Raw genomic sequence first — 26885 nt, 5'->3', positions numbered from 1 at the left:
TGCGCCTCTTCTTCTTCCCGTCCTTCTTCTTATGACTCGAGCCTGAGTCAGTGGGCTTGTCATCCCTTGGCTCATTGAAGATGGACTCCTTCTCTTTGTCATTGACCACCATCCCCTTTCCCTTAGGATCCATCTCTTCGGGCGATTAGTCCCTTACGTGAAGAGTACGACTCTGATACCAATTGAGAGCACCTAGAGGGGGGTGAATAGGTGATCCTGTAAAAATCAAACACTAATAGCCACAAAACTTAGTTATAAGTGTTAGAATGGCACAGACTAAGGTTGGGAGAAGCAACACACACAAGACTCGAATACGCAACACACCCACGCACACAAGTGAAGACTCAAGCTCAAATGACAACACAGGGAGTCCTTGGCTCAAATATAGCTCAAATCTCTAACACAACAAAGCGAATGCGCGGGAGCAGAGTCTGAATGCCTTAGAATACTTAGCGAATGCTTAGGTGACTCCTCCATACGCCTAGGGGTCCCTTTTATAACCCAAAGGCAGCTAGGAGTCATTGAAGACAAACTTGGAAGGCCATCCTGGCCTTCTGTCGAGTGGCGCACCGGATAGTTCGGTGCGCCACCGGACAGGTCCTTTAGACGGTCCGGTGCGCGATCTCCTTCCAAAATTGGCATTTCCGACCGTTGCTCCTCTGGGCTGATTGGCTCACTGGACACTGTCCGGTGCACACCGGACAGTCCGGTGCACCAGCCGATCGTTGGAGCAGTCCACGTGTCGCGCGAAGATTGTGCGGCCGACCGTTGGCGCTGGCGACCGTTGGCTCACCGGACAGTCCGGTGAATTATAGTCACGTCGCCCCTATGCTTTTCCCGAGAGCGACGAGTACACCGCGAACGACTCACCGGACAGTCTGGTGAATTATAACCGTACACTGTCGTCAACTCCCGAGAGTGGCCTTTTCACCGGAGACCAGCCTGGCGCACCGGACACTGTCTGGTGCACCACCGGACAGTCCGGTGTGCCAAGCCAAGCTGAAGTTGGCTGCACACAACCACCTCTTTTTCCAATTCTTTTCTCACTGATTCTAGCACTTTGGACAAAACACATTAGTACTCAAAACAATGTACTAAGTCTAGAAATGTACCTTTCTCTTTGATTTGCACTTTTCTCTTTACTTGGCACATGAAAACTTAATTAAATGTGTTGAGCACTTAATCACCAAAACATTATTGAAATTGCCCAAAGGCACATTTCCCTTTCACATTCTCTCCCAAAGGAGCGTGATGAATAGCACCTCCATATATATTATAATCCATGGGCTTCCAATAATTAGAGGAAGCTTAGGCCAGACGGTGCCATCTGGTTGAGCCAGACCAGGCCAGGGCGTCTATAAAAGATGCCCAGGCCTCTAGGGATTAGGGTTTTGGGGCATGACGACGGCTGCAACTGTTTGAGGTGCGAGCGGCGGCGACTGGTGGTTGGACATCGATGACGACTTCCTGCAGCGTGAGACACGAGCGGCGACATGAGGCACGAGCCGCGACCCGAGACGACGTCGGCGAGCGATAGCCCTAGGCGATGTGAGTGAAAGGCGCCCTAAGCCACGAGTATCGTGGCGGCCGTGACTGCACGAGGCATGAGATGTGGCGCGAGCGTCTATGGCGGCAACCGCCCGACGCCAAGTGACGACACAAGCATTTGCGGCAGCAACCGCTCGAAGCTGAGCGATGATGGTGGCGGTTACCGCCCGCGACAGCATCCAAAGACGATGATCTCCACTGATCCGGCGCATCTCGGGCGTCCTTCGATAAAGACCACCTCCGATCTGTTCAGAGGTGTTTGCCGATCCGGTGGCCTTAGGGTCATCCTCTAGCAACGTCCTCTCACCGATCCGTGTTTATGGCTTCCATGATTATGTTTTATGGCTACTACTTACACTATTTATGCATTATATTGAGGATTTTTATGATGATGAATACGATGTCTTTCATGTGGCTTCGGTTTTTTATGGTAACCACCTGGATTCACACACATTTATTACGAAGATGTCAAACATGATATCATGCTAACCATTGTAATAATATTGTGGATTTTTATGCTTACCACTGTCAATATCTATGATTAAAATTAAGGATGTTTATGCTCAAACATGTGGATGAGCCCACCAATGTCCCACATGCATATTTTTCGCATGCACAGTAAAAAGGAATCCCTTAATTTATGGTGTTCGTAACTGTCATTAAAATCAAATCCCTTAAACAACTCCCATAATCAACTCTCCTAATCAACCCCTAATCAAATCCCTTGATTTATGGTGGTCACATGGATGTGAGAGCTGTTGGTTGATAGTGAATCAACATTTACGTTGTTATCTATCACTATCTATGCTCCAATTAAGGATTTTTATGATCAGTAATACAAGTCATCAGAGTTACCAATGTCTCCCACTTTGGCTCGGTATTTACGATCACAACTGAGGGTTTTTACACTCAAAATTGAAGGTTTTTACGCTCGAACATGTAGATGCGCTCACCAGTGAACCGCATGCCATATTTTTACGCATTGTACTAAGTTGCATAAATACCTATATCGTGTAACATAATTAGTATTAGTATATATCATAAACTGATTATAACGAGCTTAGTTGCATGGCTGTTGGAGCGATCCTATATTTATGGAATCATCTATTTTTTGCGTGCATGCAGTGGAAACGAAAATATTTTCCAAAATTTTCGCACATGTAATGGAAACTCCCACGATCTGCCATAATTATCGAATCTACCATAAAAATAGAATCTGCATGCATGCGTCTGCGCTTGTGCACGTGGTCCAGTGGCTGGGTGAGGTTTTTATGCTATCTCTATGAACTATTAACACTATTTCTGTGAAGTATTTATGCTATTACGCAAAAAAAATAGTACCGCAATTTATGGCGTCTGTCCCACATGGGGGTTGGGTGTTGGACTGGGAGTTTGACTAACGTGTGGGGGCAGTTTTGACCTGGTACATGGCGGTGGGCCACACCCGACAACCTAGCGTAGGGTGTGGGTGGGCACGCCGACGCGGTCCAACCAGGTCGTAGGCGGTAGGCCAAGGCTTCCTCTAACTATTGGAAGCTCTGGGCTCCTAATATAGGAGTCCTATATATAAACTCTATTTGTCACCTAAGGTGATGAATCAATCGGTGCATCCCCTAGACAATATGGTCCAACCAAACTAATTAACTAGCCAGCCGACTGATAGGTGGAACCAACCCACCAGACCACGATCAAGCTGCTTATTGGGTCTGTGTGCATCGATTTTATTGGGGCGACAGTTGCAATCATTCTGTTAATTTTTCAGTCATTTTATTACAATTTGTCATTCGATTACATATTTATTATTTCAGTCATTCAGTTACAATCATTCTATTTACAGTTTCAGTCATTCCATTACAGTCACATATATTCAATGATTGAGCCATTCTGTTTCAGTTCCAGTCATTCCATTATAGTTTCAATCATTCCATTATAGTTTTTGTTATGTTTGAGCTATTTCGTTACCATTACAGTTTCAACCATTCCATTACAATCTTAGACATTCACTCATTCAGTCATTACATTACAATTTTAGTGATTTTATTGTAGTTTTAGTTATTCTGTTATAGTTTAAGTCATTATGTTACAAATTTTAACATTTTGTTACCGTTACAGTCGTCCGGTCGAGACGGTGGGGCGTGTGGGGTGGTTGTAGTGTGTAGCCTTATCGGGGTGCGACGATTAGGGCACCCAATTGGAGAGCGGGGTGGCACGTGGTGGGTGGGTTGGAGCGCACAGACTAATCGGATCGCCACTAGGGATAACACGTTTTGGTCCATCACCCTAGGTGACTATATATATGCGTGCGCTATAAGATAATGGTATTAGTTGATTTGTCATAAAAGAGTATATATATGTGTGTGCGTTGTGGTTTGTACTTCAACTGTCATCGAGTTATTAGAAGTAAAACCGTGGACCAGGGTGAAGCACTGAAGCTACATTATTTATATGGGTGCAAATGCACTCCTAAAAATTCAAAATCTATAAATTTAGTTTAAATTTCACTATATATGCATCTTTATAGTAAATCCTTATACGTTTACAAGGCAAGTACAATCCCATCAAATTTGCAATAACTTGGTCATTGTCGCGGACATGTAACTAACCCTTTGTATTGACAGTGGCGAATCTACGGGCCCCACGTACGAAGCGTATACAGAGTATATATATATAGAAAATTGTAAAAATATATTTTAAAAATATTTAACATAAAAAGGATGTTGCCTAATAATTTTGTAGATTGTGCTTCCTTTGTGTTTAGGCTTATAGCCTTAGGATCTATCTAATAAAAATCTTGAGATGGTCTATTAGACAGACAATACGATTATAAAATCAGCAATCTAACGCTCGATTGCTCGGATTCTTTATTGAATGTGACTCACGAGATGACGCTGGAGACTAGACTGCTAGGTGTAGGCTCGTGAAAACAACAAAACGCACAAACAACTTTATGGTGGGTCTTAAGCTTTCAGCACTCGAGAGCCAGAAAAGGATCGATGTTGATCAACAACTCGATATATATTATGTGACTATTTGTATAATCATATGTGAGAGCTGAGGATTTAAGCTGTCCAAGTATAATTTTTAATCACTTGGTATTATGTTTTTTAAATGGGTGAAGATAACATAACTACAATATTGATTGTGTCTCTTAGAAAGTCTTAGCTAAAAATCATATAAATTATCAGTATAACTTTTCATATATTTATATTATAGTTTATTCCAAATTTAAGAGTTATTATTTAAGTTTTTAATTTAACCTTTAAGTTTAAAATTTACCGGTAATTTGATTTAAAAATAGTTTCTAAGTTGTTAGAGGGTTTGATCGAATATATATGAAAATTTTAGATGATATACTCTACAGTGAAATTCTAGATTAGCCACTGTGTATGCGTCACCAAAATGAGCCAAAAGAGGACGAACACTTCGGAGGACGTACGGAGAAGAAAATATGGCATTCGAGAATACCTCGAACTTGTGCTGCGGAGTGGGGAAGCTTGGAGGGAAACTAATGCGCAACTTCCTATCACCACCATGTGGTATAAACAAACAAAGTGCGTGCCAATATACCATATGAAAAATGCATGCATGCATGGCCAATATACGAAGTATATCCATATTCCATGCATGCACGTGTGCCAAATGATTGAACCCTAAATAATCCCTAATATATGTTCACTCAAGTACGGATGCAATGCACATGTCCATATCGATTATTCGCGTCTAAGTCCGCCCTCGTGCTAATTTGACCCATCACTTCTCAAGCTTTTCGGCCACCCATTCCTCGATCCATCATACATATCATATAAAAACACCACTTGCGCCTACCTTGGCCAGCATCCATCCATGTACTACATATATATACAGACGCTCACTAACGTGGTTAGCTCATCGATCGAACTTGCTAAACCAGCGGAAACCTAACCAGCTAGCAGCATTAGCTTTTCAACAAGCCTCGCTCGCGCGCCGTGACCGATAGATGGCCATCACCCACGACGACTACGTCTCCCTGTGCCTCATGGCGCTCGCAGCCGCGGGAGGAGGAGGGCACGCTGCGGCAGCCAGTGCCAGGACGACGACGACAATGACGACGCAAGAGTGCGAGCTCCGCTTCCGGTGCTCCGTCTGCGGCAAGGCCTTCGCGTCGCACCAGGCGCTGGGCGGGCACAAGGCCAGCCACCGGAAGCCGCCGCCGCCGCTCGCACAGGCGCCGTCGTCGTCGTCGTCGGTGACGACGAATACCTCGTCGGCGGGCGGCAGCGGCGCCGGGCAGGGGAGGCACAGGTGCTCGGTGTGCCACCGGGGCTTCGCCACGGGGCAGGCGCTCGGCGGGCACAAGAGGTGCCATTACTGGGACGGGCTCTCGGTGTCGCTCACCGCGTCGGCGGCGTCGGGGTCCGCGTCGAGCTTGAGGGGCTTCGATCTGAATTTGGTGCCGGCCGCCGGCGCGGCAAGGTGGCGAGAGGAGGAAGAGGTGCAGAGCCCCTTGCCGGTCAAGAAGCGGCGGCTGTCCTCCGGTCCTTCCACCGAACTTAGTTTAACGATTTAGAGTTCCTTTTGGCGATCTGAGGCTTGTAGAGTGTTTTCGTTGCTTCATTCTTTTAACCGTATTTTAGTTTTTGTGTTTGCGCGGTGAATAAACGTGTATTTAATTTTGTCGAGCCATATATACTTGAGATAAAAGCCATAGGCCATATAGGCATCTACCAATTGAGGTTATCCATATCTCCCACTACGTACACACGAAGTCCAACATGTCAAGATGGTTATTTGTGATGTAGCCCAACAATCACATTTGCACGAGATACCCAAATTGATGAAGACATAACACCTACTAAAACTAAGGGTTGGTTCCTACCTAATATTGGTATTTCAAATATGCTTAGGAACAATAGTAACGATTATAAAGAATGCATATACCATATGGACAATGTCAATCTTAAAGTGCAAGTCCATAAGATTACAATTTTATGCTTAGGAACACTCATCATTATTGGTTTCTGAAACCACAAATTTGAATGATTAATCATACATACACAATTGTTACTATACTTGAATTGCAATTTTATCTTATTCTTGATTGTTTTCTTAGATTCACAGCTGAGATTAGCATTCTCTCTAAGGTCAATTGAATTGCGATACGATTGATAACCAGAGAATAAGTTGTGCTAAGGTTGCACGTTCGGGTCTTTATAATCGATAGCTGGATCGATGTATCACTCTCTATCATATTGATAGTTATCTAAAACCTAATGGAAGACTAGGAACCCCATCTCTAGTAAGCACTACCGGAATCAATCGCTTCGCCGAGTGCCTGAAGCACTCGGCGAAGCCTTAAAAACACTCGGCAAAGGCTTTGCCGAGTGTGACACTCGGCAAAGAAGGCTCGGCAAACAGTGCATCGGCAAAGACTTCTTTGCCGAGTACTTTTTGTCGGGCACTCGGCAAAGATGTTTGCCGAGTGCCAGGTAGCACTCGGCAAAGAAAAGCGGCTGTTACGGCGCCGGGTGACGGAGACGGCGGCTTTGCCGAGTGTCAACGGTGACACTCGACAACGAAGATATCTTTGCCGAGTGTCTTCCTGGCAGCACTCGGCAAAGCCGCCTTCTTTGCCGAGTGCCAGTTGGGACACTCGGGAAAGAGCCCGCCAGAGAGGGTCCCCATGTCAGGCTCTTTGCCAAGTGTTCTGTGCGGCACTCGGCAAAGCCGACCTCTTTGCCGAGTGCCAGCGACATAACACTCGGCAAAGAACCTAAGCTGGTGCCTAGGTCTGTGCTCTTTGCCGAGTGTTATGACCCTGACACTCGGCAAAGCGCCTCTTTGACGAGTGTTACACTCGGCAAAGTGACCAGTATATACCTTTTTAATTTGTTTTTTGTATTCCATCCACACAAACAGAAGATATCACATATATATCACATATATACTTCACAGATATCATCACAGACATAAATAGCCAACACAAACATAAATATCCATCACAAACATAAGTGTTCAACACACGTATTAAACACAAACATAAGTCTCAAACGTCGCAAGCTCTCACATAAGTATCAAACACAGACATAAGTATTATACATAAGTTTTGAAGTCTAAAACAATGAAAACACAACACTCATGGAGGTGGCCGGTTTGACCGGGGCTGCGTTGGGCTGAACCCTTCCGGAGGGTTGTTGGATGCCACCCCAGATTGGCCCTGCACAGAGAAGAGATTACATGTGTTATACCAGATGCATTACAAACATGTAACTACAATTTTGATACTCACAGGAGTGTGGAAGAGAGTAGGGTCAACTGGGCGGAACAATGGAGGTGGCGGAGCGATGCCCTGTGCGGCGCCAAGGCTCTGCAAGTACTGGAACATCTCCGCCATCCTCTCATCAGCCGCCGCCCGCTCCGCCATTATCCTCGCCTCCATCTCTTGACGTTCCCTCCTCTCTTCTTCTAGTTGGGTCTGTAATATTACAAGCCAACGTTATAGTAACTGAAAGAGAAGGTATATAACTCAAGAAAGGACGAGTTACATAAGCACTAACCTCGAGTTGCTGTATGCGATGCTGTGAGCTGTCGTGCCGAGGTCGTATGGCTGGACTCGAACCCGTGCTCCTTGCTCTCACCTGAGACAGAGTGGGAGTGGAGGACGAGTCGATTGCCCCGTCGGCAATCCAGTACCGCTGTTGGGGCGAAGGCAAAGACGCCACCCTTCGCTCGAGGCCTCCACCGCAGTGGATGATCTGACAGAGACAAAGCGGGCAGGGACACCCTTCGCTCCATTCGACACTGGGACGAAGGCCTGCGGCGAAGTCTTCCCGCGGCGCGGCCTCGTTCAGTCCCAAGGCCCACATGTGATCAGGCCCATTGTAACGGGCCCCGCGTGGCCGCCACTGTATTACGGGCCTAACTTGTAAAGGCATACTTGTAATTACAGCTTGTAACCCTGCTTTATGGGAATATTCTGGGGATAAACTAGGCGTCTGAGGGCACATGCGTCCTTAACACAAGGCGTTGGGCACTCGGATACCTATAAATACCCCCGCACAGTGCCCGTGAGAGGCTAGATTAACAGAGCTATTGCCCCCGAGCACGTAACCCTGTTGTCACCACTGTTCCCCCTTGTTGGCCTACTTGCTGCTGAGCGCAAGTTCCAACATTTGGCGCCCACCGTTCGTGCTACGACCAAACCACCCGCGATGGCACCCAAGAGAGCTAACCCGAAGGCAGACGAGGCTGCGAAGGCAGCACTACTTGCCGCAAGGAAGGGCAAGGCCCTCGCCCTCACCCAATCCACCCACCAAGAGCCCACCGACGACAATATTCCCCGCACCTGCGAAGACGACACCCTCCGCACCTGCGGACTCGAAGGACAATCGCAGCCGCCCCCAGGCTTCGCCCCACTGGAGGGCGCGGATCTCACCGAGGACGGCGAGGTCCTCGGCGTCTCAACAGAAGAACAGCTACAGCTGCGTGCCCTGCGCCTCAAGAACCGCAATCTCCAGAGGCAGAAAGAGATACTGGAGGCCAAGTGCCAGCGTGTGTCCGCACTAGCCAAGGTGCGGCAAATGATACGCGACGAGGAGCAGAATTCCCAAGACCTCGAGCGCGAGATCGCGCTGATGTAGCGCGAAGGCCACCTCGGTCCACAGCAAGAGCCACCCCTCCAGCAGCGCGCACAACCGGAAGACATGCGCGAGGGCCACCTCGGCCTGCAGCATGGCCCACCCCCGCAACACCGGGCGCAGACGGAGAACCCGCGTTTCCCCCAGCATGACTACGCCTTCCAGCACAGCGCGCCATTCCAAGGGGTCAACTACCTCGACGAGCGAAGTCCCCTGGCGCCACACCTGCAAGTGACACCTTGGCCAGCTAACTTCCGAGCAGGGGCATATCCCAAGTACAACGGCAGCACCGACCCGACACAGTACATAATGAGTTATCAAGTCGCCGTTGCATCCGCCGGAGGGGACGACGCCACAATGGCGAAGTCTTTCATCATCGCTCTAGAGGGCCTAGCACTCACCTGGTTCACCAGATTGCCTCCGCTGTCCATTGATTCGTGGAGAAGTCTCAGGGACAAGTTCCTTCTCAACTTCCAAGGGTACCGTCCAGACACCGACGCTTTGGCCGAGCTCTCGCTTTGCAAACAGCTGGAAAAGGAGACTCTGCGGGAGTATTACCGCAAATTTTTAACACTCAAATCACAACTGCCCTCCGTCGATGATCAGATCGCCATCCACTACGCCATCAGTGGCCTCCGGGCTGGCGTCCTCTATAGCCACTGTATCCGAGATCCACCCAAGAACCTCCAGGAGCTATATCAGCTCTTTGAAAAATATGCCAAATCCGAAGAACTCCACCAGCGCAAGGTTGAGTCACAGCGGAAGCCCAAAGATGCCCCGCAGTCCAGCCGCACGTGGACGAGGACTCCGCAACCAGACTCCGGTCGAGATGGCCGCAGTCAACAGCAAGTGCACAACATCGCCAACCAGCAGCCTGCTGCTGACCCCCCTCGTCGCCAGGAATATCCCCCCCAGGGCCGCGGAAATGGAGCTCGTGGCAGGGGCCGAGGGCGAGCGCAGCCGCCGCGCCGGTTCTACTGCCTTTTCCACGGCGAAGACTGCGCCCACCAAACCAAAGACTGCCCCGAGACGAAGGCCACCAGAGACAGAATGGCGCGGGCGCAGCCAGCCGACAATCCCAGAATTGTCGCGCATAATTACCAGCCACCCCCTCCACCATATATCCACGCTCCCGCTCCGCATCCACCGCACCACACTTACCAACACCATCAGGAAGTACAAATCGTACCTCCTCCGCCCCCACCACCACACCAGCAACACCAAAACATCCCCCATGCCCCAAAGCAGGAAGACTTTGCCGATCAGCCATATCGCGGAGTCATTCACATGATAACAGGGGGGTCCAGCACGGACTTCGACACCAAGCGGCAAAAGCGGGACCACTACCGCAGCATCAACCATGTTGCGGTCACTGGCCCAGTCGTGCAGACGAAGTGGTCCCACATACCGCTAACCTTCGACGCACGAGACGTCGATCTGCGCAGCGCCCCCCACATTGACGCTATGGTCATCAATTGCAGCGTGGCAGGCTGGGACTTACACAAAGTCCTAGTCGACAACGGCAGTCAGGCGGACATCATCTTCCTGCACGCCTTCGACCGCATGGGTATAAGCCACAGCTTGCTGAAGCCTTCGGACAACCCCTTGTATGGTTTCGGCGGCAAGGGCACCTTTCCAGTTGGCAAGATAGAGTTGCCCCTCTCCTTCGGTGTAGCACCCAATGCCCGAAGTGAGCAAGTAACCTTCGACATTGTCGACATGGTATATCCATACAACGCCATCATGGGCCGGGGCTCCATCAATAAGTTCGAAGCCGCCATCCACGGGTTGTACCTATGTATGAAGATACCAGGTCCGCTAGGCGCCATCACAATCTACGGCAACCAGCAGATGGCGCGCAACATAGAGCGGGACTTCGTGCCTGGTCAGAGGAACGTACACTGTCTCACGACCCAGCGCGAGGTCCCCGCGCCAGTCAACCCAACCGACAAGCAGCACGACAAGGCACAGTTGCAGTGCCAAGACGGGACCAAGACTGTCCCCCTCGACCAGGCCACGCCCAAGCAGTCAGTCACTATCAGCGAAGACCTCACCTCACTTGAAGAAGAAAAACTTCTCTGCTGCCTGGCCAAGAATAAAGATGTCTTCGCCTGGTCCGCCCTCGATCTGATCGGAGTCAGCCGATCCATAATCGAACACAGCTTGGGCATTGACCCTTCGGTGCGACCCAAAAAGCAGAGGCTTCGCAAAATGTCAGACGAAAAGACAGAGGCCACCAAGGCGGAGGTGCACCGCCTCCTGGAGGCTAAATTCATCGAGCCAGTGGCTTACCCCACGTGGCTCTCCAATGTTGTGATGGTGCAGAAAAAAAGCGGGAAATGGCGAATGTGCATAGACTTCACCAGTCTCAATAAGGCCTGCCCAAAGGACAATTTCCCGTTGCCACGGATCGACAAAATAGTCGATAGCGCGGCCGGATGCGAGGTCATGTCCCTCCTCGACTGCTTCTCCGGCTATCACCAGATATACATGAAGGAGGAAGACAAGGCTAGCACCAGCTTTATAACACCCTTCGACACTTATTGTTTTGTCCGAATGCCGAAAGGTCTCAAGAATGCCGGGTCCACCTTCTCCAGACTCACCAAAACAGTACTCGAAGGGCAGGTCGGCAGAAATATATTTACATATGTGGACGACATCGTCGTCGCCAGCAAGAATAAGGAGGACCATCTCGCCGACCTGGCCGAGACATTCGCGAACATGCGAGATGCACGACTCCGCCTAAACCCGGAAAAGTGCGTCTTCGGTGTTCGCCAGGGCAAGATATTGGGCTACCTGGTGTCCCACCGCGGCATCGAGGCCAACCCAACCAAGATCCAGGCCATCGTCGATATGTCGCCTCCGCAGTCCGCCAGGGACGTCCAGTGCCTGACAGGCAGATTGGTCGCTCTCAACAGATTCATCTCCAGGTCCGCCGAGCGAAGTCTCCCCTTCCTCAAAACACTCCGCGGCGCGAAGGACTTCGCCTGGGGACCGGAGCAAGCAGCGGCCTTCGCCTCACTAAAACAGTACCTGTCGGAGCTGGCCATCCTCACAAGCCCCGACTCCTCGCTCCCCCTATTCCTCTATGTCGCGGCTTCGCCGCACGCGGTCAGCGCGGCACTGGTGCAGGAGCAGACAGTCGAGGGCGCAGTCAGACAGTGCCCTGTTTACTATGTCTCCGAAGTCCTGACACCGTCCAAATGCAACATGACAGAGCTGGAGAAGATCGCCTACGCAGTTATTATGTCCTCGCGCAAGCTGCGCCATTACTTTGAAGCATTCAAGGTCCGAGTCACCTCAGACAGGGGGCTCGGCGAACTATTCAGAAACCCGGAGGCATCAGTGAGGATTGCCAAGTGGGCAGCCGAACTCTCCGGCTACCACATCAGCTTCGAGCCCAGGACAGCTATCAAGTCGCAAGTCCTGGCAGACTTCGTCGTCGACTGGACTGGGCCAGTAACACAGCCAGACCCGTCCACAGAGAAGGTCTGGACTATCCATTGCGACGGTGCATGGTGTCATGCGGGGGCAGGCGTCGCTGCAGTCGTCACCTCACCAGCCGGAATCAAACACAGATATGCAGCATGCCTCAGCTTCGCTCTGGAATCCGACAAATGTACAAACAACATAGCAGAGTATGAAGCGGTTATCCTCGGCCTCCGCAAGCTAAGGGCCCTCGGGGTCACCACATGTATCATCAAAACAGACTCCAAGATAGTTGCCGGCCAGGTCGAGAAAGACTATGCAGCAAAAGATCCCGCGCTCATGCAATACCTCGCAGCTATCCGAAGTCTCGAAAGACAGTTCAAGGGATTCACCCTGCAGCATGTGGACAGGGCCAAGAACGAGGAGGCCGATGCATTAGCCAAGGCCGCCGCCAGGGGCGACCCCCTGCCCTCCGACGTGTTCTTTCACACCATCGGCACGCCGGCCGTCCGGAGCCCCGAAGGGCTCCAAATAACCAATGATAGCGAGGGCCACCGTATAGTCAACCTAATCATGACCGAAGACTGGCGGGCACCAATAACCCTGTTCCTACAGGGGTATTATCATCCAACCGACGTCAGTGAGGCAAAGCGCCTCAGACATCGAAGCCGGGACTTCGCACTGATTGAGGGCCAATTATACAAGAAAGGGGTCAGTCAGCCAATGCTCAAATGCGTCACCGAAACCGAAGGCATGCAGATCCTACGCGAAGTCCACAGTGGCACGTGCGGCTCGCACGCAGGGCCAAGGGCCCTGGCTGCCAAGGTGATCCGACAAGGGTTTTACTGGCCTGCAATGATCTGCGCCGCAAATCGAGTCACAAGGTCCTGTGAAGCCTGCCAGAAGTTCTCCCCTCGGTCAGGCAACCCCTCGCAATACACAAAGCTGATCGCCCATACATGGCCTCTCCAGCGCTGGGGCCTGGACATTGTCGGGCCCCTGCCCACCGCTCAGGGGAACCTTAAGTTCGCCTTCGTAGCCGTCGAATACTTCACCAAATGGATTGAAGCGAGGGCTGTTTCCACAATCACATCAAAGACTGCCCAAAAATTCTTTTGGCAGAACATTGTTTGCCGCTTCGGAGTACCGTCCGAGCTAACAGTTGACAACGGCAAGCAGTTTGACAGCCAAGATTTCAAGGATTTTTGTTTCTCCATCGGCACCAAGCTTGCCTTCGCTTCAGTCTATCATCCGCAGTCCAACGGGGTCGTGGAGCGTGCCAATGGGAAAATCTTCACAGCTGTCAAGAAGATGCTCCTCGATGAAAAAAAAGGCAGATGGACCGACTTGTTACCGGAGGCAGTCTGGGCGCTAAACACAACTGAGTGCAGGGCGACCGGGTTCACTCCTTTTCGCCTTCTATACGGATCGGAGGCAATGACCCCGCAAGAAATAAAGCATGGGTCTCCGCGTACAGCTCCGTCAGCCGTCCCTGACGTGGATGAGCCAACCTCAAAAGATCTCATTGACGGAGACCGGGTCTTCGCCCTGCAGGCCCTAAACAAATACCAAGCCCAGACCAAAGCATGGCGCGACCGCGCAGTCATCCCAAGGGAGTTCAGCGCAGGGGACCTCGTACTCATCCGAACAGCTCGGACGGAGTCCAAGGGCAAGTTGGAGCCCAAGTGGGAAGGCCCCTTCATAGTCAAAACAAAAGCTTCCCCCAGCGCTTACAGGCTCACAACGCCAAATGGCGAGGACCTGGAGCACTCCTGGAACATCGACAACCTTCGCAAATTTTTTGTTTAATCCATTTAGGGCTGAGTTCGCCCTTGTAAGTCACCGCAAACAATCTTGTACCGGCCCGCACTCTTTTCCTCCCGGGGGGTGAGGTTTTTAACGAGGCGGAGCCATGTAATACATGTGAGAAAAATCCCCCGCAAAAACATGTGTCGAAAAAAGACCGCGACAACGGTCTTCGGCATTCGACCAATTCAAAGTCACCGCGAGGCTAAGCGCTAGCCACCCTCGCGTGCGACTAATCCGCGCAGAAGTCGCCTAAGGGTGCAGCCGGACTTAGCACAACAAGTGCGAGAAATTCCGATGTCTATCGCGAAGACTATCCGCGCAGAAGTCGCCTAAGGGTGCAGCCGGACTTAGCACAACAAGTGCGAGAAATTCCGATGTCTATCGCGAAGACTATCCGCGCAGAAGTCGCCTAAGGGTGCAGCCGGACTTAGCACAACAAGTGCGAGAAATTCCGATGTCTATCGCGAAGACTATCCGCGCAGAAGTCGCCTAAGGGTGCAGCCGGACTTAGCACAACAAGTGCGAGAAATTCCGATGTCTATCGCGAAGACTATCCGCGCAGAAGTCGCCTAAGGGTGCAGCCGGACTTAGCACAACAAGTGCGAAAAATTCCGATGTCTATCGCAAAGACTATCCGCGCAGAAGTCGCCTAAGGGTGCAGCCGGACTTAGCACAACAAGTGCGAGAAATTCTGATGTCTATCGCGAAGACTATCCGCGCAGAAGTCGCCTAAGGGTGCAGCCGGACTTAGCACAACAAGTGCGAAAAATTCCGATGTCTATCGCGAAGACTAACCGCGCAGAAGTCGCCTAAGGGTGCAGCCGGACTTAGCACAACAAGCGCGAAAAATTCCGATGTCTATCGCAAAGACTCCGCACAAGAGCCGCCCAAGGGCGCAGCCGACCTAGTACAACGAAAGCAGAAACGACAGCAAGACCAACTGTAATCACACCGGCACAGCATAATCAACCATACCAGACAAAGTACACAGCGCCCTCGCAGGCGCAGGCACGCGAGGGCACACAACTCCATTTTACAAGCCCTTACACATACACAAGCGAGGGCACCACGCTCTACATCGGCTCAACCTTAGGAATAATGCTCATCTCCCTATAATTAAATAACATTATCCTAAGCTCCTCACCCGCAAAAAGACTTCGCAGCTCCCCTTCCCCTGCACCCGCAGCGGCCGGCAAAGACAGCAGCTCCTGCCGACCAGCCCTACTCACGCGAAGCCGAGCCCCTTCCTCCACACTAACCCTACGCTTTGCAACCGCCCTTCGTCGTCGGCGCCCGGTGCTAGGACCTGGCACGTCTGGCGCGTCCGCAACATGTGGCACAGCCTCCGCCGCAGCCACGTCCAAGGCCACAAAATAATCCAAGTCCTCCTCCGACGACTCCTCAGTCCACTCAACCGAGCTCCCAGAGTCAGTAAAATCAAAAAACTCAGATACAGACCCACCATATTCATTTCCATCTTCCGCGGTCGAAGCCGCCAAAAACTCAGTAGTAGCGGTTGCGTGCGCAGGCCCAAAATCTTGAACCTGCGCAGCAACCAAAATTCAGTACAACATCCAAAAATTCCCCAACCCTAATCACCCACTACGCCACCTGCGAAGGCCCTGCCGCTGCGGGAGCCTCCGCCGAGGCCTCCGCCGCTGCCTCCGCCCCCACCGCCGCGGGATCTTCAGCGCTCGGCACAGCAGCTGCGGGGGCATCGGGCGCGCCTTCGGCCACCTTTGGGGGCAGGTCTTCGCCGGCCGCAGCAGATGCGGGGGCGCCTGGTGCGTCTTCCGCAGTCTCCGGGGTCGGTCCCGGGGCGACTCCAGTCGCGGCCTCCGCAGGGGTCGTCTCCGGGTCAGGCAACGCGCTGTTCAGCGCCCCGAAGTCGTCCACCCGCTCGCCGCGCTCCGCCTAAGACAAAACGCACAAAAATTCAGCAAACACACGCACAGACCGCATCCAGCAAACGCTGAACAAACGACAACGTTACCTGAGCCCTCGCAGCCTCGGCCCGCGCCCTGACCACCTCATGACCGTACGAACCCCACATACGGTCGTAGAGGGCCCCGGCGGATTCCTTCACCACGGGGTCTTCGACCTCAAAGATATCTCGCCCGAAATCCTCATCTGCCTGGTCGAGCGCCTCAAAGTGCCGGCACCCTTCGCAAGAGAGTGCGTTCATCGCCGCCTCGCAGGTGACCAGGGAGGCGAACGACATTAACCCCTCCAAGACAGTGGAGAGCTCCTGCAGTTCCTCCTGCACCCATTCCAGACAGCGAAGCCCGGCCTCTCGCTCCGGCACCTCGAAGTCACCGGTCCGCGCACCCAGCTCGCGATATGCAGTCATGAGCTGCGTGCGCGTCCGTTCGGCCTCCGCTCGCATCGCGGCCTCGGCCCCCTCCGCGCGGCTCTCCAGGGCAGTAAGCCGCCCCTGCAGCTCTCCGGCGAGCTCCTTGGTGATATTGCCCTCCGCCCGCGCCAGCCTGGCCTCCGCCTGCGCAGCCTGCTCTTTGGCGATGGCTTCGTTGGCCTCCCTCCTCTCCCCCGCCAGCTGGCGCCGGAGATCAGCCTTCTCCTTCTCCAGGGCGGCCACCTTGTCCGCCAGTTTGCAGCACTTGCTGTCAGAGGCCGACTTCTCACGGACAGCGTCAGCATGTTGCGTCCGAAGTCTCTCGACTTCGGCAGACAAAGCTGCCGTAAGGGCCCCTGACGCAGTGCGGCTGGTGAAGTCAGCCACCTGCAGAGCACACGTAAGGCCGTTGCTTAAAAAATAATAATAATAATAATAATAATAGCTCAGCGGACCTGACTCAGCGCCTCCGTCGCCTGACTCAGCGCCTCCGTCACTCCTTTCAGCCGGCGGGTTGCCACGCCCGCCTCGTCCCTGACCAGCGCGAGGGCCGACACCTCGCCTCCGACGCCAAGGGTCTCACCCCTTGCCTTCGGCGCTAGCGCAGCTGTCACGATCGCCGCGCCAGGCGCAGCAAGAGCAAGCTGGCCCTCGTCCGACCCTGCAACGCGTCAACAGATTAAAATATATATATATATATATATATATAGACTTACCCCCAAGATAATCATCCACATTAATCTCGGTGCCGAAGTCGGCAACGCGTTTGCCTGGCAGTGGCAACGTCCGAGCCGCCTTCGCAGCCTCCGCCACTCCGCTGGCCGGCGGCACCACCTTCGTCAGTTTGGGGCCTCCGGCGCCCACCGTTGCCTCCGGCGCCTTGCTAGGTGCAGAGGCGCCCGCCTTCGCCGGCAGCGGCGGTTTGCCTCTGCCGGAGGCCGCAGCCTTCGCCGCTCCCCGCTGCCTTTTCGGCCGAGCTTCGTGAACCCTCACGGTCGCCTGGCGTTTTTGCGCCGCCCCTTGGCGATCCTTGTCCATCACTGCCCACACAACATGACCGATATTTCGCCCGTAAGGAAAAACTCTCCACCGATGAACCATACGAGATGTAAAACAGTCCTCCTCAGCCGCGCAGGGGATAGGAACATTTCTAGGCCAACAACCCCCGGTAACCCTCAGCATCCGAGCCGAAGACTCCCGGAGCTCGGGCGAAGACATCCTTTCCCCCGGGGCCGCACACGTCCTCATTAACTCTCTAGCAAAACTATCAGACACCCCAAGTCCTCCCATCGCAGTACCTAATTTTCTCTTTTTTGAGGAGGGGGCGGCCGCCAGCGCAGGGTCGCCTCCAGTCTCCACCGCCGGCTTCTTCCCACGGCGGTCCGCCTCGTCTTGACCAGGGTAGCCGTCGTACGGCAATTGATTTAATTCGAAGACCCTGTTCAAACGTTCATTTGACCCACGGATATCAAAGCTGCGCTGGCCTTCCGTCCTCGGCACGTAACGCCCCACGAGCCGCACCGCCAAGTCCTCCGCATCACGCACAAAGGCGGCCGGGTCACGGTTTCGCAAATTCAGTGAAAAGGCATCTGGCGAGGGCATACTTCGCCCAGCGCCCAGCCGTGCGCCAAGGGCCAGACCCCTACGCCACGAACTCTTCAACTAAATCACGACCACTGCTCTGACCGGCGGCGCACCGAAGGGCCCCTTTGTCTGCATCCTCTTCTGCCACTTCAAAAGACGGATACACAGAGTAATAGTGAGAGCACATCTCAGACACGGGGAGTCCTTCATGGCCTTCGACAGTGGCCTCAGCAACGTAAAACCAAAATTCATTCCAATTGCCCCACTTGTTGCGGGCGCACGGAACCAACTCCACTACTGGCATTGTGGTCTTGCCGGTCTTCGGCGTAAATGTGCATGACCCGAACTGGGCAACCCCGTCCTCAACCATCCTTTTCTGCCAATGCAAACAATAATTCTTTGCAAAAACTTCAACTGACGGCTGTCCGCCGTACGAAGTCGTCGCCCAGACATACTTCGCCAGCGCCACCATGGCGTTCGGTGTCAGCTGATGTATTTGAACGTTGAATCTACGCAGGACTTCGCCAACAAACCGGTGCGCAGGCAAGCGGAGTCCGGCGACGAAGAACGCCTCGAAAACAACCAACTCGCCCTCCGGCTCGGGGACTTCCTCCGTCCCCGGAGCACGAGCGACTCCGCCGCCAAAGTAGCCCAACCGCTGCATATCTTCAACACGGGCTGACGTCATCCGCGACACACCAAAATCAACAGAGTCGCCGGCGCGCAACTCCTCCACCATCACGCTACTCAACGTCTCCTCAGACGAGGCGGCGGCCGGCGGCGTGGCGTCGGCGGAAGAAGAAGAGGATGGCATTGCTACGTACCGTCGGCGGCGGCGGGCGGTCTGCTTCACTCAAGCCAGAACGCCGGCGAGCAAAACGTGCAGCGGAGGAAGAGGAGCAGCAAGACGGCGGGCGCGGCTAGGGTTTTTACGGAGCGCGGAAGGCAAAGTTCAAACAGCGCCGACCCCCGCCCCCTTTTATAGGCAGGGCGCGGCTCTTCGGGAAACCCGCAATCCGACAGGCCGCGACGCTTCGGGAAACCCGCAATCCAACAGTACGCCGTCCATCAACGGTCACATCAGAAACCCCCGCGGAACCACTTCGAGCGAGGGCAGCGTCTCCGCCATCTAGCGACGTCTTCGGCACCAGGTGACTTTGTCGAACTGGTCCCGAGGAGGGCAAATGTTGGGGCGAAGGCAAAGACGCCACCCTTCGCTCGAGGCCTCCGCCGCAGTGGATGATCTGACAGAGACAAAGCGGGCAGGGACACCCTTCGCTCCATTCGGCACTGGGACGAAGGCCTGCGGCGAAGTCTTCCCGCGGCGCGGCCTCGTTCAGTCCCAAGGCCCACGTGTGATCAGGCCCATTGTAACGGGCCCCGCGTGGCCGCCACTGTATTACGGGCCTAACTTGTAAAGGCATACTTGTAATTACAGCTTGTAACCCTGCTTTATGGGAATATTCTGGGGATAAACTAGGCGTCTGAGGGCACATGCGTCCTTAACACAAGGCGTTGGGCACTCGGATACCTATAAATACCCCCGCACAGTGCCCGTGAGAGGCTAGATTAACAGAGCTATTGCCCCCGAGCACGTAACCCTGTTGTCACCACTGTTCCCCCTTGTTGGCCTACTTGCTGCTGAGCGCAAGTTCCAACAACCGCCAATGTCTCTTGCCTCCTCCGACCCTCATCAGCACATCGGGGTCGATCGGCTCGGTGCTCGGATCATAGTCTGGGCCATGGACCTCCTGCGCCATGGCGGTGTAGTCATGGAGGCGGCTGTAGACGGCGGGGTTGGTGTAGGCCTCGGGCCCGTCATCCGGGTTGTAGGTGACGTCGGACGTCGCCTTACCCTTATGGGCCATAGCATAGGCCGAGAAGGTGGAACAAGGCCTGCCACCATGTGACGCCGACTGCAACGAAAACCAACGAGATAGTTAGAAATAATATCTAACTTAGTGCTATATATCTAAATAAAAAAGGTGGCGTACCCATGCTTCGGCATATTGGCCCAGGCTCCGGCTGCCTTGGTGGTGGGACGGGCCTTGCATCATCAAACGTCGTTCCCAGCTAGCTGTGTGTGCCTCGTCCCACTCAGCCGAACACCACCTATCCACCATCTGCTCCCAGCACAGAGGATGTCGGGCGCACCAATGTGGAATCACCTGCAAAGTAAACACATAAAGTGCATATCAGAAGATAAAATAAAATTCATGCATTGAGTACTGGTACCAAACATGCATAACTTTACCTGCAGGTACTGCTCCCTGGTCAACGACATGGTTCGGGCTTGAGGTTTGGTCACCTTCTCCCCAAGGACGGAGCCGTGGTAGGTGATGATGGCCTGGATGCGGGCCTCATAGTGCATGTCCACAACGAGCTTCTTACAGCTCGTGGTGGCCACCACATCCGCCCTAGCCTCGTATCCAGCATCGCATCTGAAGAAATCCTGCATACAAAAACGATGTATCCATACATTATTTCAAGAATTTGCAACGAATGCGACATATTTTACATTATACTAAGACTTACTCACAGCTCTTGCTTCACCCGCTCCGCCTTGTTATTGAATTCCCTGCCGTCCCGGTCTACTGCATCGGGGGCGACGGTGTAGTGGTCGAAGGTGAAGGCTGGGCCCGTCACTCCGGCGTACTCCACAAGTCCAGGGAAGTGTTCCCTGCACAGTAGGCCGAGGATGTTGTTGGGGGAGCGACGATGACCCCCAGCATAATCCAAAACCGTCCAAGACCTGTCCAAGTGATAAATAAAAAGTATTAGTTTATATTATGATTTTGAACACATAATATGAACAAGAATGAAGAACATAAAGTTACATACCTCTCCCCTTCCAGCCGAATCAGCGGCCGTCTGTCCCGAAGTATGGGACACAGCGGGAGACTCGCGGGGCCTCGCAGGTAGATGCTCCTCGAACTAGAGCCGCCTGAACCTGAGGCGTCCTGGTGCTGGTCGTCGTCGTCCTGGTGCTGGTCGTCGTCGTCCTGATGCGCCGCCTGCTGCTGCGCTGCCTGCTCTGCCTCGTCCTGCTGCGCTGCCTGCTCTGCATTGTCCGCCGTCCTACTCCTCCTCCCCCTCCTCCTCCTCAGGAAACCGCCCACCATATTTGTCCAACAACCTGCAATTAAGAGTAAACAAATAAGCACATATAAAAAGATGTATTTAAAAACAGGTGCGAAATAAAAAGTCATATAGCATTACATCGATTAAAAATAATCTTCATATGTGTCGGGGTTAGCCGGATCATAACTCTCATCATCACTATCAAGCATTTCAATCTCAACATCATCGGAAGACGCAACCTCATCATTGCCTTCAAGGATTCCTAAGTCATTATCATTTTGCACCTCATCATCCTCCTCTTCTACAACCATTTCAATATCTACGTCCATTCCGATAGCTTCAGTTAAGTCTATCTCAAATCGCCCTTCTAGCCCATCTTCTTGGAAGAACTCTCCATCATATGTGTCCGGGTCTAAGTTGTAATCTTCATCGTTAGGAACAGGTAACCTCCCGTGCGGCGATACCTTATACACAACATCCCAACCATTAAGATGTTCTCTCGTTTGACACGCATATGGGAGATAATACACTTGTGTGGCCTGTTGGGCAACGATATAGACATCGTCTCCTGCTAAGGTGGAATCTTGTCGAATTTCGACTATCCCAATATTAGAATGTGTTCGTATCGTCACTTGAGGGTCAAACCAATGACATTTGAATATCACTGGAATAAGAGGTTTGGAACCATAAAAATTGAGCTCATATATTTCTTCAATTCGTCCAAAATAATCGACATTGTCAAGGCCCGGCGTAAAGACTCCAGAACACGTTGTTTTCCGATTGGGCCGACTTTTGTCGTAGTGTGTTGTGCGAAAACGGTATCCATTGACGTCATACCCAGAATATTTCTTGACCCTATAAGCAAAGTCGTTGGCTTCTTGTCTCAACTCGGCACTCATAGACGGATCTCTTTGGCCCTGCAAGTATTCGCAAGTTAAAAGACGCTAAATTGAGTTCAAAGACGTATCTCTTTCTAAGACGCTAAATTGAGTTAAAAGACGTTAAATTGAGTTCAAAGACGTATCTCTTTGGCCCTTACGTTTGAACCAGGAAATAAAATCGGTCAACCCATTTCTCGCACCCTTTCTAAGAAGAGCGTCATATTCCTGTGGAGTGGGATCCCTTGATCGACACCAGAATTCATGAAGAAATTGTTCCATGTATGGCGTCACCTCTTCAAGGTTGGTCAATACGTATAGCATGATATGCCGCCACTCTTCATGTGTCAGGGTCTTGGTGGTCGAGCCACTTGCGCTTCTGAGTTGGCCTCGAAATATGCTAAGGTTCGATTCATTGTCGCCATCATTGTAACGAGGGGGTGGATTATGCACGCTCGGCAGTTTGTCACCATAATAAGTTGTTGTGAAGTTTGAGACCTCCTCTAGAATGTATGCCTCTGCAATGGAAGCCTCGATTTTTCATTTATTTCTACATTTCTTTCGAATAGTCTTTAGACATCTCTCGATTGGATAGCACCAACGTCCCTGCACGGGGCCCCCCATTCGTGCCTCATAGGGGAGATGAAGAATCAAATGCTGCATTGGATTGAAGAAGCCGGGTGGAAATATCTTCTCAAGCTTACACAGTAACACGGGGGGCCAATCTTTCCAAGTCTGCAACAACGGTCCGAGACAACTCTTTTGCACAAAGCTGACGGAAGAAATAGCTCAACTCTGAAAGCGCTAGCCAGACATGCTCAGGGACATAGCCTCGAACCATCGCAGAAAGAATCCGTTCAATCCATATGTGGAAGTCATGACTCTTCATCCCTAAGACTCGCATAGTAGATAAGTTCACCCCCCTACTCAGGTTAGATGCATAACCATCAGGGAACATCAACATCTTGATCCACTGAAGTACTTCCTTCCTCTAGGCCCTGCTTAGGACGAAATCGGCCTTAGGCCTTCTCCACGTCTTTCCGCCACTTGGCGGCTTCATCTCTAGTTTTGGTCTATCACATAACGCTGCCAGATCCACTCTTGCCTTCACATTATCCTTTGACTTATCAGGAATGTCCATAATTGTTGACCACAGTGCCTCGGCAACATTCTTTTCAGTGTGCATCACGTCAATGTTGTGTGAAAGGAGCAGGTCATCATAATAGGGGAGCCGAGTCAAGCCAGACTTATGTGTCCACATATGCTGCTCACCATATCCCACAAAACCACCTTCTGTATTGGCCACGAGCCCATCTATCTGTTGACGAATTTCGGCACCAGTCATCGCTGCAGGTGGGCGGTCTGTCACTACGACACCTTTCGTAAAGTTCTTGATGTCTAGGCGGAATGGATGGTCAGCAGGAAGAAATTGTCGATGTTTATCGAAGGACGAATATTTGCCACCCTTTTTCAACCAAATGAACCTGAGAGCTTCCTTGCAAACTGGGCATGGGAACTTACCGTGAACACACCAGGCACAGAATAGCCCATAGGCCGGTAAGTCATGCATGGAGTACTGGTACCAAACATGCATTCTGAAGTTTGTCTTCGTAGCTCGGTCAAACGTCCATACCCCTTCCTCCCAGGCACGTACCAATTTATCGATCAAAGGCTCCATGTACACGCCCATTTTGTTCCCCGGGTGTCCAGGAATTATCAACGACACGAATATATTCTGCCTTTGAAAGCACACACCAGGGGGAGATTGATTGGGATAACAAACACGAGCCAACATGTGTACGGGGCAGCGCTCATGCCAACGCAACACATACATTACGAGCCTCTTCGGCTTTGTCACGGTGAATGTCATCAAAGTGTTTCCATGCTTCACCATCTGATGCGTGCACCATTTTGTCAGGATTGTATCGTTTTCCATTTTTGTGTCATGTCATCTGTTTCGCGGATTCCTCTGTCATGTACAGACGCTGGATCCTCGGTATGAACGGAAGGTGTCGTAGGATTGTCAAGGGGATGTCGAGCTGCCTCTTCTGTCCATCACCAGAGTTTACCTCCATAAACCTAGACGAATTACACTTGGGACAGTACTTTGCCTCCGCGTATTCTTTCCTAAATAGCACGCAGCCCTTCGGACAAGCATGAATCTGCTCATACGTCATCTTGAGTGCACGAAGTAGTTTCTGTGCCTCGTACATGCTCTTTGGCAGAACGTGATCATCCGGAAGCAGACTCCCAATAACCGTCAACAAGCCATCGAATGCGTCTCTACTCATGCTGTACTGTGACTTGAACGCCATTACACGCCCAATGGCATCCAGTTGAGAAACCTTTGTCTGGCCGTGAAGGGGCTTCTGTGCCGCGTCGAACATGTCGTAGAACGCCTTTGCAGTCGGCTCTGGCTCGTCATCCATACATCCTCCCGTGTACTGTGCCTCCTGATAGTCGTTCAACATATCCGCTACCCCCGCATCCGCGTCATAATCCTCGACACGTTGTCTCAGCACCTCCTCTCTCGTACGATGCGCTTCACCATGAAATATCCACCGAGTATAGCCTGGCGTAAATCCATTCTTCCAAATATGCTCTACCATGGTCTTCTTTGGTTTTCTTTTCCGATTGTCACAATTGCTGCACGGGCATGGGACTAGACTCGCTCCTTTAGCAGCTTCGTCGTATGCCCGTTCCACGAAATTATCGGTCTTTCTAATCCATTCAGTGGTGACATCGTTTCTTCCTCTACGGCCCGTGTACATCCACTCACGGTCCTCCATCCTATAACATATATAACCGACTATAGTTTAATATAACATGTAAAAAATTTGGCAGCACCTCCCCTGTACGGGGATGTTTACAAAACCTGCAAATAAAACTAGCAGCACGATGGCCGACATCCACAAAATATATCTAATTGACACACTTAGTAGAAACTCTCTAAATTAAATAAACATGTACTATAAATTTAATAAACACACATACTAAATTCAATAAACACATAATATAACAATAAACATACATATGACAATATAACAATAGTATAACAATAAACATACATAAATTTAATAACTTAAATAACATATGACAATATATAATATGAACACAAACAAACATAAATTTAATAAATTCAATAAACCTTTACGGCTTGGCGACGGTCGGTCGGCGGCGGCGTGCCGGGCGCGTGGGCGGGCGGCCGGTGACGACTTGCCGGTCGCGTCGGGGGCGGGCGGCGGTCGGCTCGCCGGCGGCGGCGTGCCGGGCGCGTGGGGCGCGGCGAGCGGGCGGGCGCGTGAGGCGCGTGGGGCGGGCGGGCGGCCGGGCGAGGGCGGCGTGCCGGCGTGGGCGCGGGGAGAGGCGGCGGGCGTGGCGGTGGTGAGGCGCGTGAGGCGCGGCGAGCGGGCGGGCGGGTGGCCGGGCGAGGGCGGCGTGCCGGCGTGGGCGCGGAGAGAGGCGTCGGCGGCTTGCCGGCGTGGGTGCGGGGAGAGGCGGCGGGCGTGGCGGCGGTGAGGCAGAGGGAGAAGAGAAAGGAGAAGGAAAGGAGAAGGAAGAAGAAAGCACGCGGTGGCGGCGGTTAAGTCATTTTCTTTGCCGAGTGCCCGCGATCCGGCACTCGGCAAAGATTTTTTTAAAATTTTAAAATAAACTTTGTCGAGTGCCGGATCACGGGCACTCGGCAAAGGCTGCTTTGCCGGGTGCTAGATGTACAGCACTCGGCAAAGTTCTGTTCTTTATACTTTGCCGAGTGCCACGCAGTAGGCACTCGGCAAAGCTGTCTTTGCCGAGTGTCTTATTTAGACACTCGGCAAAGTATATTTTTATTTTTTAAAATTTTGTCTCCCAAACTTTTTGTGGTATGTTCCTACACTATATAGACCTACATGTATCATTTGTGGACAATTATAACATAGTTTCCATAGTTAGTAGATTTAGTTCGTTTATTTGAATTTCTTCGGAAAATTCAAATTTGAACTGCAGGTCACTCGAAACTTGGAAAACCGTACATGAAAAAATGATATTCATATTACTTAGCATAAGTTACGACCGATTGCAGAAGCGTACCGGAAACTTCGAGCAACATGCTCACTAAACATGGCCGTGAACTTGGCATCCACATGTTTAAAAATTGTATAAAACACACACAAAGTCAGAAAATCATGAAACTTGTCCACGTGTCAAGATATCATATGTACAGACTGTGATAAAAATTTTAGAATGTTTGGAGAAAGTTGTGAGACACTATATGTAGAAACCTAGAGGACTACACATGAAATCATAGAGTTTCAATGTGGATCTCTTAGGTTTCTACACATAGTGTCTCACAACTTTCTCCAAACATTCTAAATTTTTTATCACAGCCTGTACATATGATATCATGACACGTGGACAAGTTTCATGATTTTCTGACTTTGTGTGTGTTTTATACAATTTTTAAACATGTGGATGCCAAGTTCACGGCCATGTTTAGTGAGCATGTTGCTCGAAGTTTCCGGTACGCTTCTGCAATCGGTCGTAACTTATGCTAAGTAACATGAATATCATTTTTTCATGTACGGTTTTCCAAGTTTCGAGTGACCTGCA

At 51.6% G+C, this 26885-nt stretch overlaps 1 protein-coding gene across 1 annotated transcript; it reads left to right on the top strand.

The window, feature by feature from the left end:
- Positions 1–5421: 5421 nt before the first annotated feature.
- LOC103639074 (zinc finger protein 36) lies at positions 5422–6255 on the top strand. Its single transcript, XM_008661867.4, has one exon. The coding sequence runs from the start codon at positions 5525–5527 to the stop codon at positions 6092–6094; it is 570 nt and encodes a 189-aa protein (XP_008660089.1). The 5' UTR covers positions 5422–5524; the 3' UTR covers positions 6095–6255.
- The last annotated feature ends 20630 nt before the right edge of the window (positions 6256–26885 follow it).

The sequence above is a fragment of the Zea mays genome, chromosome 9, assembly GCF_902167145.1.
Source record: "Zea mays cultivar B73 chromosome 9, Zm-B73-REFERENCE-NAM-5.0, whole genome shotgun sequence".
NCBI lineage: Eukaryota > Viridiplantae > Streptophyta > Magnoliopsida > Poales > Poaceae > Zea > Zea mays.
The sequence above is the reverse complement of the archived record's forward strand: the minus strand, read 5'-3'. Positions and strand labels throughout refer to the sequence as shown.